The 22,391-nt window shown below is 36.8% G+C and overlaps 1 protein-coding gene across 4 annotated transcripts in view; it reads right to left on the reverse strand.

Moving 5' to 3' along the window:
- Window positions 1–14,158: 14,158 nt before the first annotated feature.
- LOC109097694 (MAGUK p55 subfamily member 7-like) overlaps window positions 14,159–22,391 on the reverse strand; it is a 140,790-nt gene continuing 132,557 nt past the window's right edge. For all 4 annotated transcript variants that reach the window (XM_042735450.1, XM_042735451.1, XM_042735452.1 and 1 more), the window contains 2 exons: window positions 21,223–21,366; window positions 14,159–16,449 (listed from right to left, as the gene is read on the reverse strand). In XM_042735450.1, coding sequence (XP_042591384.1) covers window positions 16,270–16,449; window positions 21,223–21,366 — 324 coding nt within the window. In that variant the 3' untranslated portion in view covers window positions 14,159–16,269. The remainder of the gene's footprint in view (window positions 16,450–21,222; window positions 21,367–22,391) is intronic.

Below are 22,391 nucleotides of genomic sequence, written 5' to 3' on the forward strand. Positions count from 1 at the left end.
ATTATGGGGAATAAAGCTGTAAGATTGTGAGACTAACTTATGATGAACAAGAAAGCTGAAGACCTGTTATGAACACACATTTTCAGCCGATGCACTCCAGATCGTCTCAAACTGAACTCACAAGCATTTGCATTCCACAAATCAGCTACAGCTCATCCCAGACTCAAATATAAATGCTACCGTTATTTGCTCATTATGAATAATAGACCGTTTTATAGAATGTTTGCACAGGCAGCTGTACAAATGTGAGTGTGTGTTAATGTGTGTGCATGCACGAGCCAAAGCGAAAATGCTTAAACTCTTACAATGGTTTGATAGGCCAGACAGGCAGACACACAGAGGGAGTTGGGTGCCAAAGTCAACCTCACTTAATTTTCAACAGAAGACAGAGAAAGACCTCGGTGCATCAGTGTGTTTATGAAGCGCTGTGTGATGGGATTCACGGCTGCTGTGCGCTCTTCTTAGTTTAGCACGATAAGCTCCAGGACTGTCAAAGCAGCTAGGATGGTTTAAGGAGACTGGCTTTTTGATTTATGAAAAACTCGTATTGCAATAACAGGTTGTTAAACAGCACTAGCTGGCAGGGTTGGAGAGATTCACTGACCTGCACTATAAGAAACAGTCTGTTTAATATTTTCATTCAAATAGACTCTGCACCTGTTCTTTTTTTATTCTTACTTTTTATAGAATAGCAGTAATGTTTCCTGATATACATTTATTTTTCTCTAACATTCTTGGAAAAACTAACAGAGACAAAAAGACAATAGGTTTGGGAGAAAAAAAAGAAAAGGAAATGAAAAAAAAGAAACTGTCATAGTAACTCCATTGACCCACTTATTTTCCTAAGAAACTGAACCCAATTTGACTTGCATTTAAAAAAACCTTTTTTCTTTTCCATCATGTATTTAAAAAACTAAAATAATACCTAAATTATGTAATAGCCTACATAATTGAGTATTTCAAAGAAAATGACCCATTTATTTCTTTAAATGTAATCCACAGGCTAATTTTTAAATTCTATAATTTACAAAATGGAATATAAATCTAAATAAAACTGCAAAATTGAAGGGGAAAAAAAGGAGCTCATTTTATTTATATATAATCTGAAAACTTGCATTTGTTGTTCTGGATCCGATACCAAACATTTGTGGTCTTCAACTTTATTAGAAGTCAAAAACGGCCAAGAGAAGTCAAGAGAAGGGTTAACTTGGAAAAAAAGAAAGAAAATTCTTGAGAGGTTTTAGATTTGACATTTGTTTCTTTCTGCAATAAAGACCTGTGCTTCATCTTTCTGGAGTTTTTCTTGCTCTAAAACAACAGTCATAACTTTCATGTCTATGTATATGCAACAAACACAAACTTGAGATCCAGAGCCCAAGCCAACACTTCCACCGGGCACAGCGAAAGGTAAACACATTACAAATTACCGCACAGGGTGTTCGTAAAGGAGCCACACTATAAAATGGAGGCAATAAAGTCAATTACTTTTGCACTAAACTTTCTCTCTCTGCTGAGAAAACAACATCAGGTACGACAAAATGTTTTCTCTGTAACAATGAATATCAGTGCTCAGGCCTGGCCTGCTTCAAAACCTACAATTGCGGCATTCATGTGATGTGTGCGCATGTGCGCCTGTGCTTTCTTTGGAGCAGGAGTCTGACTTTCAAATATAGATGTGAAAAGGAGATTTATGAATATATGGATGTTATGGATGTTAAAAACCAATAATGGTTCTTTGTGACAGTAGTACATATTGGAGTGGGTTTTTTGGGCATTGTTTGTTTATTTAACATCTTGCATCGTTGTTCCACAAAACCCCAATTCCTCAGACTAAATCAACGAGAACTTTTACCAGAACTTTACAGATATGGAATAAGCTGATCAAGCAACCTCAAACCTCAAAATCATATCAACATAAAATTGAATACATTTGGGAAGACTGATGGCCAGAATATTACTCACTGGATGATTTTGGCTGTGTTCACACTGCAATCCCTACACGTGTCTACACTGGATGCGATAAAATACACTAGAACCTATTATAATCAGCGATGCTGGCTACATGTGGTAAGAGACGACACGACAAATCCCCGGCAGTAAACTTATGACTATGATCTATTTATGTCGTACTGACACAAAGTTCTCGTTTCCAAACTGACCAGTATGTGTAAAGAACAAAAGCAAAAACAGCACACTGTCATAGAAAAATAACACATAGATACCACTGATGCCAATGTTTTCACATTCATTTATAATATGACGTGCTGCGGAAGCCAACAAATTCATAGAGGCGATGAGGACAATGAAAACAAGGAGAAAGGGAGTTCATTTTAAATGGCTTTCACTGTCTCTAGACCCATTATATTCACAGCTGTTTTCCATATTCACTGAGTGACCATAGAACACCAGTGACGTAAAAGTCCCATGAATCACGATATGACTGTTCAGACTGATGCTAAATTGCGAAACATCGGACCTGTGTCTGATTTAGGACCACATATGGAAGTGGCCCAATTTTGAAATTGAAAAGATCAGAATCCACGTGGTTTGTGCGGTTCACACTGTTATAAACAAAGAAATTTTTTTTTTTAATTTTGCCTGCAGTCTAAAGGTAGCCTCCTGATGCCATTTTGCACTGAAAACCAAGCGTTTAATGACATCAAAAATTACATTTTTTCCATTTGCCAAATGTGTCAACATAAAGACACAAATAGCAGAGTTCCGTATTCAAAACACCAGTGTCTTATGATCTCACAACTGAACTCCAGCCAAGTCATATCTAACTCCTTTCAAGAGAATGGTTTGTTGAGCTCTATCTGACTGTTTATTGGACCTGCTCATTATTTTCTCTCATCTGACTTCTAGACCTACCCCTTCCCTCAAATCATCGCTCTTAATCCACACTACGTACGCCTGGGTTTTCCCGCTCTCCAACCGAAGACGGCTCCCCAGCGTCCGGACGTACCCCCACACCTCCCTCTCCTGCTGATAACTGGTGCTTCTATGATTTCAAAGGCATGTTTGAGCCGAAGCACAGATCTTGATGTTCTTTCCTCTCTCTCGTGGTGTAATTATTATTTTGAAAATGCGGTCTGGGGAGGCTGTCAGGGTTTGGCAGAGTCTATGGCAGTAATGTGCCGGGTGTTTTAATACAGCTTGACTTCTGTTTTATAAACTCTGCAGGCAAACATCACAGGCTCTCCGGTTCTTTCTCTCCCTTTCTCCCCTGCCCTCCTGTCTCGATGAATGCACACAGATGTGCCACTTGGTATTATTTGGTGGCGTGCATGTGTGCGTTGTGGAGTCGGGCTGTTTGTCTAACACGGTCATTGCTTAAGAGTTTTGGTTCTAATAGGCCCAACACTGGAAACGTTCTTGTAATTTAGTGGGGGAAGATAGAGAGGAAAGACCTGGAAGGAATGAGGAGAAAAAACAGAAGAACTTTGTAACAGTGATATCCCGCTATGGCACAATGGAAAAGCACTTAAAGTCACACAAGACAGCACTGATGTTTCCTCAGATCACAAGCACTGCCATGCTCACTACAGCAGAGGCCTGATCAAAGACAAAGCCTTCGGTCCGCACCTCCTTTCTGTTCCTCAGGCGTCTGTAGACCTCAGGTGGAAGCTGAGTGGTAAAATGCTGAGAGTTGGCGTAATGGCAACTCAAAGGCCAGATCTCTGGGGTTTAACCATTCATTTCCTCCTTTTGGTCAGACTCCAAAAACAGGACAGCGACTAGTCAAGATCTCTACCCAGTATCCATTCTTCCTTTAGTACTTCAGTTAAAAGCCATTGTTCACAGACATTAGCAGGACAAATCTGAAAAATAAATACAAAATTCAATTATTATGCTGTCTAAAATACACTGTGAAAATGTAAAAAAAAAAAAAAAAAAAAACAGTATGTTTTACAAGGAAATACTATTTCAGTTTTTCTACTTCAAAATGTCATGTTTAATTCGATGTCATGTAGCAAAAATCATATGTTAACACTTCACAAGGTTCTATTAGTTAACACGAACAAACAATAAAACACTTCTAAAGTATGTATTTATCTTTGTTGATGTTAAATTCAAAAATTACAAATACATACTTAAAGTTGAGTTGTTTCTGTTAATATTCAATGGACCTCAGCTAACATGAACTAATAACTAGTAAATTGAATTAAGTAACATTAACCAAATGTATTGCTTGTTAATGTCAGTTCATGCATTAACTAAATTAACTAATGGGACATTATTGTAAAGTGCTACTGATCATTAGATATCACTGGATTTAATATATATAATTAAAAATAATTTAAATAGAAATTGGTATTTGTATTTGCACCTTTGCTCAAGATTAAACAAGTCTTTTTTGTTAAACACTCTAACTAGTATATTTTTAATGCACAAAAATGTATGACTTGTGGAAAATACAACATGTAAAACTTAGATGTCAAATAAAAGCCTTTTGCCTCAGAGTAGAAAATAAAAGTGTAATTATGAAAAACTTTGAATTTATTTTAAAAAAAATCATTCTGATGTAAAAAGTCACATGTAAAAATAACAAGTGGAAGATATAACCCCGCCCCCCCCCCACACACACACACACACACACTCATACACTCATAATTATGATATAAAGTTGCAATTACAAGTACAGTAGGATTACCCTTTTCTATATTTTATTTTGAGGCAGAAAGTATAATCAATTTAAGTCAATGTATTTAAAAAAAGTGCCCAAAAAATCATAACCGAGTGAAAAACAGAGGAATTCAGTGTTAATGGAGTGCTGCAGGCACAGATTCCATGTGACTTTTAGGACTAGGACTCTTTTATTTTCCCTTCACTCAGATCAGATAGTGATATGCACAACATCTGCCTCTTAAGCCCTAATTAAAGGTGACTGCTCTCGCATGCAGTTCACAGCACCTTACTTTAGCGAGGGATTTTTATACGCAGGCCAGGATTTATTGCTTAATGGTTTCAGGCTCTCGTCAGTGGCAAAAGCCTCTTTTATGTTGTGTTTGCGCTGATGGTGTGTTACATGAGTCATCTTACGTGTGACACGTTTAAATGTTCTGAGCTGATGACAACCAGTTAGGGTTAAATATTGCTATGGGGAGGTTCACACACCCTTGAGATGTGAACATACCATAGTGTTAAAGAGAGAGACCGGGTCATGCAGACACATATAAAGCTTAAAGCACATATAAAAGCCACAGTATTAGTGAACGTGTTTAGTGTGCAATACGTCAGCTTGTAGAGGTTGACAAGGTTCAGTGTATAATTTTGATCCTGTTTAATATAGACAAATTATAAAATTATAAAAGAAATACAATAAATTCTAAAATGGTAGTGCACATAATTTATACATACATAATGCTGTTTAACATTTTGGGTTTGGTATGATTTTCGTTCTTTCTTTCTGTTTTTTTTTTTTTAGTAAATTTTTAAATGGTATGGATTTTTTTTTTTATATAAATGCAATGTTTATATTTTAATATATTTGAGTGCTGTCAAACATTTAATCACGATTAATTGCATCCAAAATAAACTTTTTTTGTTTACAAAAATATATGCGTACTGTGTTTATTATGTATATATAAATACATAAACACAGTATATATTTTGAAAATATTTACATGTATATATTTATATTCTTATATTTTATATTATTTATAAATATATTTAATACAAACATAACATTTTTCTTAAATATATACATGCATGTGTTTGTATTTATATATAAATAATAAAATCAGCTACAGCTGAGGCATAAAATAATTATGCCTTTACTGTCACTTTTGAGCAATTTAATGTGTCCTTGCAGAATAAAATTATTAAATTAATATATAATAATAGTTATAATCAAAAAGACAATAAAGTTAATAAACAAAGAAGTATTTTTGGGAAACATAGTTATGAAGGATAATCAGTGTCCAACATATACTGGTCAAGAGCTAAGTGAGCTAAGAGACACTCATAAATAAACACCCACATGACACACACACACATACACAGGCCAAAAACGAACCCACACAACCCACTGAAATTCTCCTATGAGGCTACAGTGGCCAATTTAGCCAAAGTGTATGTTTGGTCAAAACTGAGGAGCCTGCTTAATCACAAGTTTGTGCGTAAGCTTGCTGAGTGTGTCAGTTTGTATGTGTGCGCATAACCTGCAGGGGAATATTTGTTGGTTGATGATGATTGCGACTGTCACAGTTTCCTTCAGCGCTGCCATGTCAGAGTCTGAGGATAGACAGTCACAGCCAGAGAACACTGTACCTAATGAGTGTGTGTTTTAGTCTGGAGACCAATCTTGAATCACATTGTCTTCTCACTCAAGCTGACAAAACACAGTCCTACAGTCTCATCAAGCTTACAAACACTTCCATTATACAAATTCTTCCTTCTACATGGAAAAAAACCCAGAAATGGTTAGTAAAAACTATTCTGTTCACAAGTTTGGGATCAGTAAGATATTAATGTTTTTGACATAAGTCTCTTATGCTCACCAAGACAGTCTTTATTTATGTTCACAAATATAGTAAAACTGCAATATTTTGAAATATTAATATTTAAAAGAACTTTTCTATTTTAATGTATTTTAAAATGTAATTTATTCCTATGTCGGCATAGACAGCAATGCAACTGACACGTTTAAGACCCAGAAAGCTAGTAAAGACATTATTAAAATAGTCTTTGTGACATCAGTGGTTCAACTGTAATTTTATGAAGCTACGAGAATACTTTCTGCATGCAAAGCAAAGAAAAATAACAACTTCTTTCAACAATTTATTTTTTTTCCACGTCAGTCTTTGATGCACATTCACCAAAGCGCCGTAATGCATGCATGTAGTGCTGCTGACAGGAGCCGGCGTTCTGACGTAGAACATCTACAGTATCTCTCTTGGTTCATCATCTGTATATTCTGGTTCAAATAAATAAGGCAGGGCAAAAAATGCAAGTCATCCCCTCTGTCAAAATCTTCTGATGTGTTTACAAAAACTGTTTTACGTACAGTACAGTGTGCATCTTCTGTCTGTAAACAAGTCACAGCGCATTTGGGTTCTAAATCAGCAGCACCGCTATACTTGTGCATCGTGGTAGTCTCGTGAACACGTGGCAAAGACTGACACAGAAAAGAAAAAAATTGATGAATGAAGTCTATTTTTGTTTTCTTTGTGCACAAAACATATTCTTGTAGCTTCATAAAATTAGAGTTGAATGATGTCCTTGATACCTTTCTGGTCCTTGTCTATGCGGGGTCAGCAAGCTCTCGGATTTCATCAAGAATATCTTAATTTGTGTTCTGAAGATGATCGAAGGTCTTATGGGTTTGGAATGACATGGGGGGTGAGTAATTAATGACAGAATGTTCATTTTTGGGTGAACTAATCCTTTAAATTCTGGCACAAATACAATTAAGTTGACTATCGCAATCCTCCTACAAATCCATATGCAAAAAGGTGGTGTACATGAAAATATTTTCAGATTCTTTGATGAAATAGTTCAAATGAACTGCATTTATTTGAAACCAGACTTTTGTAACATTATTATGTTTTTGTCACTTTAAAAAAATTTAATGCATGTTTACTGAAAACAGTAATTTCTTGAACAAACGAATGAATGAACAAAATAAACGATTGTCAAACTAATATAAAATACATAAAATATAAATAAAAATAAAATACAATAAACGAATAAATGAACAAACAAATATACATATATTATATATAATAAAATAAATAAATATATAATAAACAGTGACTTTGCTTGTATTTTTTTTCCATTTCACATTCATTCAGATGATTTAGCTCCTGACACCCACTCAGCTGTCTGTTAACTATGAGTGTGGTAGTTCTGGTCATGTAATTAGTATAATCTTAAGAGTGAAAGGGCTCCATTGAGAGCAGTGCGGGGGAGTTTAAGAGAGGGGGGGCTTTTCTAAGTAGCCTACAGGTTACCCCGACATTCTCAAGACTCGGCCAAATTGTTCTGCAAACACTGTCGATACATTCCCTAAACATTTTCAATGATTTCCCAAAACAGCCCATGTGTAGCCGTGGAAGTCAATGCGTTCCATCAGTCCGTCTTTACACCGTCAGTAGTTCCTCTGCATATTGTCAGCATAATGCCCCCAAATTACTCATTTGTTCCTGTTGTCATTACGTTTTTAGCAGACAGGTTCCTGAACTGAGTTTCAACTCTGCATACATCAGTTGGATTGCCACAGTGCCCGAATCAAATGAAGTACATTAAACTTCGACCTCCAAACTGCTTTTAGATTGCATGATTATGCACATAGTGGTGACATCACAGTTTCACATTAAATTCATATCTACATATCTAATACCTTCACTGGGTTGAAATGCACCGACGTCTCATTTTAATTGTGAGGAGCAGCTCAAGGTTACACAGACCTGCAAGAGTCTACATCTCAGACGTGAAGTAATGTACAGTTAATACAAGAGAAAGCCCATTCTTCAAGTCAAGTCACCTTTATTTATATAGCGCTTTTAACAATACAGATTGTATCAAAGCAGCTTTACAGTATCGAATAGGAAAATAGTGTCAATGCAAAAGGACAATAGTAAACACTCAATTTTCAGATAAAGGCAGTTCATCATTGAATACAGTGATGTCAGCACCCAGTTCAGTTTAGTTTAAATAGTATCTGTGCAATCATGTCGACAATATCGCTGGAAATTAAGTGTCGCCAACTAAGCAAGCCAGAGTCGACAGCGGCAAGGAACCAAAACTCCACCGGTGAAATACAGAATGTATGTGCAATCATGTCGACAACATGGCTCCAGTTTTGATAGAGTGGGGCAAATCAGCAGATTGATCCATGCTGCAGCAAAATCAGATTGTGCAGAGGACTCATCTGGTTCCTGTGGTCTTGTCCCGATGGCTGTCTAGGTGACAAGTTCTTCATCTAGTTGTCCTGGTCTCTGCTGAAATTCAGGGCTGTAGAAGTCATCTCTAGGTGCTGATCCACCATCTGTGCTGGATTTGGACTGGAACTGGTGGCTACAGTGACCTTGGAATAAGGCAGAAACAGACTAATATTAGCATAGATAATATTCTCCTTACGATGCAACAAGTAAGTTGGATGTTATGGGAAGTGTTCCTGGATCCGGTTTGCCGAATTAATGCTTCCTGGTTCTAGTAATAACTCTAGCTGCTGCATTTTGGACCAACAGGAGTTTCTTTATTAAGTGTGCAGAACAACCACCTAATAAAGCATTACAATAATCTAACATCGAGGTCATGAACACATGAATTAACATTTCTGCATTTGACATTGAGAGCATAGGTCATTTTTGAGATGGAAAAATGCAGTTTTACAAACGCTAGAAACTTGGCTTTCGAAGGAAATTTCACTTCTGTACCCGCTCCACCACCCTTTGTCTTGTATATCTTTCCCCTTTGTCTCTTGTTACCCTTTTCTCTGTCTCTATAAGGTCAGATGAGAAAACCAGAGTGGACTATGAGAGCCAAAGCAGACAAGCATGAGGACAAAGTATTAACAAGCCAGACAGTAAAGTGTCACATCGCAAGGACTTATGTGTTCAAATCCAGCCAGTATGGGGACAGAAAGAGGAGATATGTACTGTTGTGAGTGAAAAAGCAAGTGATAATGCTTGAATTATGGGTCAAAGTGGGCAAGAGGAAAGTGTGGAGAGACTAAAGTTTGGGAATAGTGAGAATCTAAGCACAAGAGAGATTGCTTCTCCCTCCAGAGTGTCTTTTTGGATGAACATCAAACTTCAGTAGTAGTAGAGAGACCCCCTAACCCCAGTGACCCACCCACCCACGCATCCACCTCCACTTCTGCTCTGTGTAACTCATCCAGTCCAGTGGAGAATATTAAGGCTTACACCACATCCACAGGAGAGAGGGGTCAGGATCAGGAAGAAGGGGCCAGACAACCTCACATTGGCCTTTAAATCAAAATGATTGGAGTTTATATCAGGAAGGAGGCCTCGGCACTTACCTCTAATAGTCTACAGCAGGAGGGAAACACTGCAGAAATGTTTCAAACATCAGGATTGGATGGCTTGCTCTGTGGTTCTCACTCCACAACTCTGGACAAAGAGCCTGATTAATAGGGTGCTGCAGGGATGACTTATTTTTGTAGGTCAAAACCCAGAAATGAGTCAACATTTTAGAATTTCAGGTGCATCATTCTGAAGTCAATGGGTTTTTGGTTGAATGCTTGAAAGTCTGTGGTGAACAAGCTCAATGTATTATTTTACAACAAAATAATACCCTTTTGTGAAAAAAAAAAAAAACCCTTTGTGTCGGCAGACACGTGGGACTAAATTTTACTACCCTGAAAAAATTGCTAGTAAATTAAGTTACAAAGGCAAGTAAGAAATTAACCATGAATTTATTGGACAACAAATCCTATTTTCTTGTAAAAAATTACAACTTCAAAAAATTATTTTGTGTACAGAGGTTGCTGGGGTCCGAACAGGTTAACTTATCTACTCACTAGTTCAATTTTACAGCCTCAACATGTTGATAATCACACTCTTGCAAACTATTCTTACAAACTTTAAGGGATATATATATATATATATATATATATTTATTTAAATAAAGACTGAAAGTTGTTGGAAGCTTAATGGTGGTGATACTGAAGTCATGTGGCTGTGACGTAATTTGTTTATAGGCCACATCTAGATATTTACTTCTCGATTGTATTTCAGCTTTAAATTTGATAAAAGCTGTGTTCATTTGTGATTATCATGATAAACAGAAAATGTAAAAATCATAAACTTTTGTTCATCACAGAAGATATTTTCTGCAATAATCCAAAAGCCGATGGAAATCAATATGAAGATGGAATGTAAGGGTTCTAGAGTGATGTTTATCTGGGAGGTGGTTTTATTGTTTGATAAAAGAAACAGGCCTCTTAGGGCTTTAGTAAACTGTTCACTTTAAAAAAAGTGGAAAATAGAGATTTCATTTTAGCCATGCTCTTCTGATTCCCCCACCTTCATATTGAGTCACAATGTGGTTCAGAGAAGCTTAGAATGATTTCATTCCCTGGAGAGAGAATGCAGAATGGAAAATGGAAAGATAATGTATATAATCTTCAATCAACATCATTGACTTAATCAGTGACATATAGTGGATATAACTGTCTGCAAAAGAGTTGTGATGGGAAATAACAGAACAAGAGGGAGAGACTGACTGAAACGGGGAAAGTGGTCCTTTCATTCAAATGAAGATGTGTCAGTGGTAATGGTCGCGTTCCTCTCCGGGGCCGCTTGATTATTAATGACAGTGTGGCAGAAACCTAATCTGACTACACACTTTCCTGTCTGCTCTGATCTCAGCTACGGCAGAACACCAAACAGGCTGATGCAAGACTGAAAGCGTAGAGAGAAACACGCACAAAGAGTTTGTCAAACATGCTGAACACTGATTCTTCATCTGATATCCTCATGCTTGAGGAGCTGAAGTTGGTCATGCCAAGAGTCATGCCTGTTTAAACTGATGGATCAAGCACACCCTCACAGAGCCAAGAGGATCTTAGATGCCCCCCCCCAAAATGTGTATATATGTGTATATATACACATATACATACATACATATATACATACATATATATATATATAAAAATAACCGCAAGTAAAACATAAATACAAAATTACACACATACGTTGCTCAAACTGAGAAACAAACAAACAAACAAAAATTTTTTTCTTGAGCACCAAATCAGCATATTAGAATGATTTCCGAATTATTATATTACACCAAAGACTTGAGAAATGCAGCAGAAAAGTAAGCTTTGCCCTCACAGAAATAAATGACATTTTAAAATATATTAAAATGGAAATCTGTTTATTTAAATTAATAATATTTCACAATCAATATTTTTTTGATAAATTTGATTAGAAAGTTGTGAACAGTAGTATATTAAAAAAAGATAAAATAAACAGGAATTTAAAAAAAATTTACAAAAATATGTCCTTGCCACTGGATGCATGAGTTTCTCACAAAAACACACACCACACATTAGTTTGTTTGATGAACACGTCATGAACACAGCCTCCTGAGAGCGTCTCGCTTACATACTACACACAACCTTTCCTAATGAAACAGACCATCATTCATCCACACCGTTTGCACGGTTTAACTAAGAATGAAAAGCCAAGCGTGGCACCATCACAAGAGCCCTGGGAACTCTGAGAGAATCCTGAGAACCTCTGACACATGGAGAAAAACAAAAATGGAGGTACCTAAATTAATCTCCACAAAGACTAAATGAATAGAGAACAGACAAACTAAGTGGGGCTGCTGGACTTTTCACCCCAGGAGCTGTCTCAGAGAGATCAGGAGGTGTGCTAAGTGAGCAAGGCATCAAAACGTTTTCAACACAATGGCCACAGCTTCAGACAGACAAGTGCTAAGGCGCGGCGGCACCAGTGCTGATTAAGTTTAAAGTAGACGGTCTGTTTTTTCCCCCTCCGGCCCGACTCGCACTCTCATTTCCTCATTTTACTCCTGCCAAACCTGCTGAGCTCCAAGTCATGGCTGTAAGTGGCACTGGCTTTCTGACAGGCCTGTTGCGACAAAGATGGTAATCAGAGGAGGTTGGTATAATGGTCTCTACCTGACACACACAAACACATCCTTATTATTACAACAGTATTACAACATCTCAACATTCCCACGCTTGTTTGACAGTCTAAATGAAAAGAAGTGAGGGGGAAATGGATGGAAAAGAGAGTAAGGATGTGCTCATGCATGTTTTAACACTGACATTTTGTGCTCTTTCCTTGTTCTTAACTTCTAAGTCCATTTTTTTTCTAGTTCTTGCCTTTATTCATAATTTAGAAAAAAAAAACTTTTTTTCTTTATTGTATTGAAAGGAATAGTTCAGTTCAGTCATCATTTACTCACGTCTTCACAAACCGATGAGGAAAAAATATTACTGTACTGTTTGCCCTTTTTCTAATTTAAATAAATGGACACTACATCTCAAAAGGACACAAATGCACAATAAAAGCATAAAAATATGACCTGTGCACTATAATGCAAGTCTGTGAGAAACATAAAACTTAAAAGCACAATTCAATGAAAATTTCAATGTTTACTCATCCCCGTCATTCCAAACCTGCATGACTTACCATACTTTCTTCAGCTGAACAAAAAAATATATTTTGAGAAAAGTTCGTAACCAAACAGACTACTATTTTATGGAGAGGGGTTTATCTTCTTGTATGCTTTACAGAAGAAAAATATACAGACTTGGAATGACCTGAAGGCGAGTAAATGACAGAATTTACTTTTTCTTTTGGTGAACTATCCCTTTAAATTTTTCTTCACCAATTACGTTCTTCAGCAAGTTGTTAAATTCTGTGTAACTTTGTGTCATTGAACTTGAGAATTGGATCTGTCTGATTCATGAACAAAAGATTCAGACCTGTTTTGTGAATCTGATGAACTGATTCATTAAAAAGATTCAACTCAAAAGAATGGTTCATTTATGAATCAGAGATTTCTATTTCTCTCAATCATGTCAAAAAAAAAATGTTAATGTCAAGATTTTTAAATTTCACAAGTCTATCTATTGTATGACTTTAGGACACTTGGTAAACATTGCAAACATCATACAGACCACTTTTTTGGTTATGTTGTTTTGGAGCCAAAACAAACTTTAAATAATTCACCTTTTATGTTCCACAGAAGAAACAGAGTAATTTGGGTGAACTCTCCCTTCACTAATACTAAGAACAAGGATGAAAACACAAAGAAATTGGTGACACATGAAGTGGGCTTCTATCAATCTTGAAAAACATGGTTACCTCTTTCCTGGCCAGCTACACTAAACCCTTGTTCATCTTCCTGTCTCATGTCATCCATCCCTTTCATCAGCTCACTATCAGCTCTGAGCGGCAGTGGCAGGACTGTGTGATGGAGAGGGAGCTGGAGGATTATGGGTCGCTGAGTTGGCTGCAGGTTTGTTTTGGCATTTCATCAGACAGCGAGATCTCGGTAGTGAGTCCTGAGCGATGAGTCTGTCCCACTGGCCCTTTGTGTCTGAATGTGAATTAACTATTAAAGGAAACACTGGTTATTAATTATGGGACTAGGAACAAAAACACCTCTCTCCTCACAACCCTGTTAAATAAAAAGTGTACAGGACATAACCGATTGACATATTTAATGTCCATTTGGAGATGTTTTATAACAGCACAGGTTGTAAACTCATGATCACTGACAGAACGAAACAATACAGGTAACATGAATTGTTGTTCAGATGAGGCTTCCACAAAATTCCTCTGATTCAATATTCACTTTGCATATTTCATTTAAGAAAGACTTTGAAGCTTGACAAAAGGTATGAATCACTTTTGTATGAAAATAAAAACAGAAATATATGAAAAAGAAGGCAAGGACAAACATAACAGTGAAGCAAATGAACAAACATCAGTGCACCTTGATTATGATTTGTGTTTATGTGGACTGTAGGACTAAACTAAATACACTAACAGTACAGAGTGAGAGACTGACAAATAAAAGAAGAAAATGACAACAAAAACATGCATTTAGTGACATATCTTTATCCCTTTGATGTCTGAAAAGACCTTACCTACTGTAGTTCACCCAATAAATGACGATTTACGCACCCTCATGTTGCTACTAGTGCTGCACCAAAATATATATATACATTTTTTTTTTTTAACTAACACCGAAAATCATCAACTTAAATTTGTAATTTAGTCGAAAACTGAAAATAAAGGTTGTTTGATTAAATTTGAGTATCTTCAGGGTGTAATGTTCTCATATAATTAAATTAAATTAAAGCAGTCAGTCTTTTGAAATGAGCCACCTCTTGATATTTCAGTTGAACAAATTTTACATTTAGCTACTTTAGCTTTCTTTTTTCTCACTGTGAAATACATCCAAACTGCTGACATGTAAACCCTTTTTTACCTTATTCACTTTATGTGCACAAAATAGATTGTGACACGGTCAAAATGCATCATCAGAGAAGTGTTAATTAAACATCATTGGTTCAATCACATCTATTTAGGCTGGAAACAATTTTTTTTTTTGCCAGTTTTGACCTGTTTCAGTACTTTTAGAGATTTTAGAGCATCACTAGTGGTTACAAATCCATATGACAATCTTCCTATGTATGTGTTACACACAAGTTAAGTTGGAAGGGGACTGTTGAGCACCAAAAATAATAAATTACCATTGAAGTCCATATGACTCATGTTCTATATTAAAGTCCTCAAAGTTATTCAAAAGAACCAAATTATGACAGAATTTTCATTTTTGGGTGAACTAATCCCATCTGAAATGCCTTGTAACATTCAAGGTTACCATTTCACATTAATTTCACTGAGATTCAATTGTGGAAGTGCTGCTGTTAGGCTTCCAAGACTCTAGACTAATCAGCTCAGACTAAGTACATTCTCTCATATGTCCTTTCCAAATGCCTGCCCTCAACAACAGCTAGTTCTTGTGGACTGGGCAATAAAGGAAAATGAAAATGGAAGGAAAAGGGAATAGAGAGAAACAGAAAGATGGAACCAAAAGAAAGAAGTCAGCTTCTGCACACATCGGGTTATACTGTACATTAATAAAGGCTCTGTCTACAGGGACCCTGAGGCTTTGATCAGCCATGAGCACTCACTAAAAAGGCTAAATAAATCCTCACAGCTCTGATTTTAATTTAAAAATCTCATCAGGGAATGGGGTAAAAAAAAGTCCCAGAAATATCAAAATATATTAATTTTCTATTTAAATAAAATCACTTTGGGCCCACTGAACATCACTTGATGCCCCCCCCCCATATATATTGTTAATGCTGTGCTGATTAAACTAGCTGCAGAGTAACAGGCCAATGGACTACAGTGGATTACAAGTTCTGAAATACAAAAATGTGTACTTTGAACACAGAATAATAATCATCCCTTTGGTTTCTATAAACTAATGTTAAAAATACACTAAGGAGTGGTCGACACCACCAGACCACTTGATTGGCAGTCTGAAACACTCTCTCAGCAGCGGAGTTTGCTGACTTTCTGAGTGCAGTTACAACTGGTCAGCTATATCCACCATGACAAAACAAAAACAAACCTATAAACAGATAAACCACTTCAGATGTGTTAAGACAACTAAAATATTTCCATCACCATCTACAGCCAAAAATAAAAATCTTTCACAGTTCTTAAAGTCCTTCCCTTAGTTTCCCCCAAATTTGATGCCTTGTTCCCTTGTTCTTTTTGTCCTGTTTTGTGCTGACACTCAGGAATGCATCCAGCTGATGGGCACCCAGTGAGCTTCAGTCTCCACTTTCCTGAGCGCCTGCTTGAGCTCGTTGAAGGCAATCGTGAGGTCATCGTTCACAATGACCTTATCAAAGAGGTGACCGTACTGGTTTTCCATCATCTGAGCGGTACTGATCATCTCCTGGAAGTCCTCCTCCTAAACAAAACAAACATTCAGTCAAAGTTCTTTTTAAGGACATAAAAAAATGCCCCCCAAAAAAGTCCAAAAACACACTTTCCCACAGTATTCAAAAAACCAGCTTCCAAAAAGGACTTTCATAGATGCCCTCAACATTGACTTAATTAAAAAGTATTCTTTTTTGTTTACAATAAAACTGCTTTAGATGCAGAAATGCAAAAATATCAACATGTGATAAAAGATAAAACTATAAACTGATATTTAATGTTCTACACAGTTAGAGTTATAGTTTGAGGTCTGGATCTCCAGTGGTTTTGATCACAGGAACAGTGGAGTCAATAAACAGACCGCAATTTTATACCCTGGCATATGTTACACACTGGTGCTTAAAAGTCCAAGAAAATTATCAACAGTCATTATTCATTAAATATTTTTACCATTCAAAACAAACTGACATCGCAGAAAAACTGCAAAAATACAACAAGCTAAAATCAGACATACTTTATATACACATCAACCTCCCACCACTAAGTACTCTTTTCATGACATTACAGTCTTGGTATAGGCTAGTTATGGACTTTCTAGCGTGGCCTTTGACCTTTCCGGGCTTGTGGGTCCTAAATAAGTGTTTATGTGGGCAATCTTGGCATTTGGTGCCAGTCTCAAAGAACATGGCAGGGTTTGAGTGGCTTTACCAATATAGACTCAACTTTTACAACCCATACTGAGAGCGATATGACGCTATAAAACATATTGCCACTCTAAATCAGAAGCTTTCGACCAGATTTAAAACATTTGAAATTTTGCTGAGAAGCTAATTAAGCACATAGTAAGTATGGAAATGTTGGAATTTGGCATTAGCAGACAAGACAGCGGCAAGCTTAACGAAGCCATGGCGCATGGCCATTGTCAGACGGCAACTTCCCCTCCCAGTCTCTGTTAAAGCCTTCCCATCTTTCCTGATCAAGAGTTGAGATTTAGTCAACATTTCCTTTTCATTTGGGTCACAGAGCTGCTGGCGTACTGAAAATTACAGCAGTCTCTCAATCGGACAGTTATTGGCAGAACGCATCAACAGTCGCAGTTCATTGACTTAGTCATGGCTTTAATAAAGCTCTGGTTCAACGTGGTGGATTAGCTTGTATTTGGCCTAAATAGTCAAAGGTTTGGCCCAAGGTCTGAATATTTTTTCTTCATTCTGTCATCAAATAAAAACCTCATGCTAATTGAGGTATAACAGATGTTGTGCCTCCAGGGGAGTGTTATTACCAATTCTGATCAGATTCAAGGGTTTAAATCTATTTTTCCTCTGCATTTCTTTCCGATTGTTTATTTCCCAAAGGTTCTAATGCACTCTCACACTCAAAATCTGGGTCTTCTCTCCTCAAAAACTGAAGAATTACTTCAGTACTAAGCTGCATCTCACTCTCCTCCTCCACAGTCAGCGTAAGGTCTGCTTATCTCTCAATCCTTGCCGGAAAATCGATTTTTAATGGATCGTATAAAGTGCACCTGCCCTTATCATTAAACCAGTTCAAAAAGGACATCTCTGGGTCATCAAGAGGTCCCTGTTTTTATATTCCCAAAGTAAAGGCACTTCATCTGTGGACTGGGCTGACTTTCACTGAGCACATGACAAAAAAAGAAAAAAAAGAAGAGAAAAAAAAACATCCTCCATTTTTAGCTTTATGTTTCCATTCCTCATTATGATGATTTAATGCCAGACAATGAAACCCTCTGCTCTTCCACCTCTGATGACATTTTTATGAAATTCCAAGTTTTTTTTTTTTGCTACTCCTAAAAAGAGAATGAGTGATATTTTGATCTTCTACACATTAATGTTATACATGCGATACTAAAAGGGAGAACAATAGAGTGGAAGACTGTATTCACAGAAACAAAGGGATGGCTGTTTTCTTGTGCAGAGCCGACAGTGCTCAAGTTCATGGTTCTAACAGACACAGCGTCTCTCTCTGGGAAAGAAATACTGCAAAGTCCGGGATAAAATATGTCTGTGACATTTCATCAAACACAATTTTTCTTATGTACCTTTAATAGGCTGAATCTGGGTGCCTTTAACACTGTCAGGGTCTATAATGCACTTTTGCCAGTTACAAAGGCTTTCTTTTTCCCTTTACTAGTATCCACAGTGACCTGTTGAAAGCAGGCAGACGTTGCTGAGGATTGTGTGGACAGCCTTTGGTACAGTTCCTCTTATAACAGAGATAGCCAGGGCAACATTCCTACCGACAGCGGCATAATCCTTGAGCTTTCGGGGAATTTAAAACTTTGGGGAGTATGGTGTGGTCTAATCATACATTCAGTGGTTTGAATTAATGTGACCAGCATCAATTCAGTTTCAAAGTTGTAGAAATAAGAATAATGAAATACGCTTCCAATATAAATTTGTGAGCAAGTGTATTAGGGCTGCACAATGTGTCAAATTAAAATGGATATTGGGATGTGGTTTAACGTGATGGCAAATCGTGAAGGCTGTGAATTTAATACATGTGTACTGCTGATATCAAGAGTGAAGCTTGGCACTGTTCATGTACACACAAGCAGCTCATGATACAGAGTTTCATCATCTCAAAGTTAAGCTGCAAACTAACAGTGTGCTACTTCACTTCTGAAATGGTAAGCGCATATATTTCTTGCTGGCAAAGCGCAAAAACAAATGCTCGATAGTTTAACATTTGAAAACGAGGAAATTATGACAAAATGTAATAAAAATGCAATTATTATAAATACTTTTATTTTACAGTACAACAGTACTCTTACAATATATTTCTTATACTTCAAAAATATAGTCATATTGAAAATAATCATATCCCACTGTCAAAAACAGTGGAAACATGGCCTCTCAAAGCTCAAGTGGAAAGAAATCTTTTTTTCTTTTTCATTTATGGTTACTGAGAGGTTTCAGTTGGTTCCTGTAAAAACTTTTTTTTATGCTTTTCAAATTGTTTAACCCTAAAATGATGATATGCACTCAAATAAAAATCCATTTCACAGCTTTTTTTTTTTTTATGCATATGCATTCTTCCCAAATATAGCTATTCAAGTTCTCTTGTGAAAATTCCTGTAATTCTTTATATAGATTCCTATGATTTCACTTCATGAGCATTGTACCATTTCTTTAAAAAAAAAATAAAAAAAAAAATAAAAAAACTATCGTCATACAAACAGAAACTTGTAAGCTAAGAACTTGAAAGTTCGTTTTAACTTGAAGAAACTGACAGAAATACATTACTTAATGTAATGATAGTACTACTACTACTAATCAAATTATTATTAATAAAACTATTACCAAATCACTATTTAAGGAATATTTACAAAAAAAAAAAAAAAAAAAAAAAAAAATTATATATATATATATATATATATATATATATATATATATATATATATATATATATAATATATATATATATATATATATATATATATATATATGTATGGTTTAATTTAACCATTAAAACAGAGTCTAGAAAAAAATAACATGGGAAAAAACGAAATCTAGAAAAATCTAAATGGAAAAATTCCCAAGAATTAGAGTCTAGAAAAAAATAACATGGGGGGGGGCCAAGAATTCGAAGAACCCTTCACACTGCAGCCTAGATGAACTGTGAGTACACGTGTGACTGAAAGTAGATGTAGATGTGTGACCTCAGCATCCTGGCCAAGTTTGCCCACTGGCCTCTGACCATCATGGCCTGAGTACACGTGTGATTGTGTGTGGTTGTAGTTGTGTGGCATTATGGTTGTGGTCGAGTTTTCCAGGTGGATGCTGCACACTGGTGGTGGATGAGGAGATCCCCCCTCACTATTTAAAGTATTTTGAGTGCCTAGGAAAATGTAATGAATTATTAATTATTATTATTATAATGGAAAAACAGACCAAAGCTGATGTGTTAAAATGATTAGTGTTGGCACCGATACTGTCTCGCTACTGTCCTATCCTAATAAAAGGCATAAAAAAGCCCATAAAAATAATTTAAAAATGATTAGCATCCAGTTGAACCATTGTGCAAAATTGCCATGAGTGAATGTTGCTGGTCTGTGTTGTGCAAAAGATGGAAAAATAGTATGTATTGCATTTGAACACTTGTTGGGTCAACAGGTTGACAGGTGAGCATGTGTTTGGAGCTCCTAACCACATTTGACATAGAACGTTTCTGCGGTAACAATCGGCATCGAGCCATCTCTGCGTGTGGTGGAGTCGGGTTCCTGGGGTCACTTATCCTGTAGCAAGCGCGCTTGGCCCTGGTGCAGACACACAGTGAGATACACAGGAAAGAGCTGAACTCTGGGAAAGTCATTAGATACCCCGCATATTCAACACCATCTCGCACACATACATGGCACAAACTAACGGCAGGACGGGGTAAGGGTCCGGTGTACATGTTAATTGATTTCATGCATTTTTTTGAGTGCAGTCATACAGGTGTAGTGTGAGCTTATGGGTCTCATATTAGGTTCATGCTCAGGGGAGCGGTTACACAAACACATATACACACAAGGTGCACACACACGTTAAAGCACTAAACCAGGATTTGTTTGCAAGGTCCAAAAGGAAAATTACTATAATAAATGATGTGAATGTAGCCAGTAAGTGATGAAATCTATTTCTTATTTCACCAAGAACTATGTGGGATAGTGGAATGAAAACTCAGTGAACATGACCTAATACCCACAATGACCTACTGAGAGAGAAAAGTGATCCAATCAGGATGAGAGAGGATGATAGATGAACAGACTGAAGTCAAAGCTGTGTGTGGTGTGTATTACCGAGAAAGGTTTGGACGAGTTCTTATCATCTTTGCCTGAGATGACTTTTGTGTTCTTCCTGGTCTCTCTCAAACGCTCGATGGATGGAGGCTTCACAAACACTACATAGGGCTTGAACTCAGCTGTGCGAAGATGCTTTAGCGTCTGATGGAGAGAGAATGTGGAAAAAGGGGGAGAAAGATAAAGAGAGCAGGGTGAACCGCAGTCATTAAAGCAGCATCACTCATGCCATCATGATTTAGTTTGACATTGATACTTCTGTACATTATTACTGTTAGTCACAGTTACATTTTGACAGAAAACAGAGCAGCTGATTCACACTGAGCTCAACTGATCTGACTCCATGAGTGAAAATAAAGCTCTTTGGTCAGACACATTACACTTCAGGTAGTCAAGATCCTGATTAAATCTTCAAAACAATCAGACCACTGAACTTCACCAGATTTTTCATTTGGAGATTTTTCAACTGACTGAATTAATCATTTGCGTTAAAGCATAATTTAAAGTTTTGTAGCATTTTCCCACAATAGCTGTGATCTACTGTAGTTTGGAAAATCACCATCATTTCCACCGTTTTTCTAAACAACCTGTTTTTGCCACTGTACATTTAGGGATCATTCATTCAAAATTTAAACATGTCACACCATTTGCTGTAGCAAAAAGTGGCCAAGGGCTGTTAAGCTGTATAATGGCTAAAAACGCAACAAATTATCACAAAGTAGTCCACACTTTTTGAAACCATATTATAGGGCATATTTGAATTGGCTGTTGTTGCATTTAAGATTATTACCATATCAGATTTTCGCTTCAACTTGAAAGAAAAAAAAAATGCTTAATTTTTAGCACAGGGGTTTTTCGAGCATGAAAGGACTGTTTAAGGTCATGCCACAGCATCACAGTATTTGGGATCATTGTCCTGTTGCATAACCAAAGTGCGCTTGAGCTTGAGGTCACGAACTGATGGCTGGACATTCTTCTTCAGGATTTTCTGATAGAGTGCAGAAGTCACGGTTCCATCAATTATGGCGAGTCGTCCAGGTCCTGAAGCTGCAAAGCAGCCCCAGACATCATACTACCACCACCATGCTTGACTGTTGGTATGATGTTCTTTTCATGAAATGCTGTGTTGGTTTTATGCCAGATGTAATGGGACACACACCTTCCAAAAA

This window comes from Cyprinus carpio, chromosome B12 (genome assembly GCF_018340385.1).
Source record: "Cyprinus carpio isolate SPL01 chromosome B12, ASM1834038v1, whole genome shotgun sequence".
NCBI classification, from domain to species: domain Eukaryota; kingdom Metazoa; phylum Chordata; class Actinopteri; order Cypriniformes; family Cyprinidae; genus Cyprinus; species Cyprinus carpio.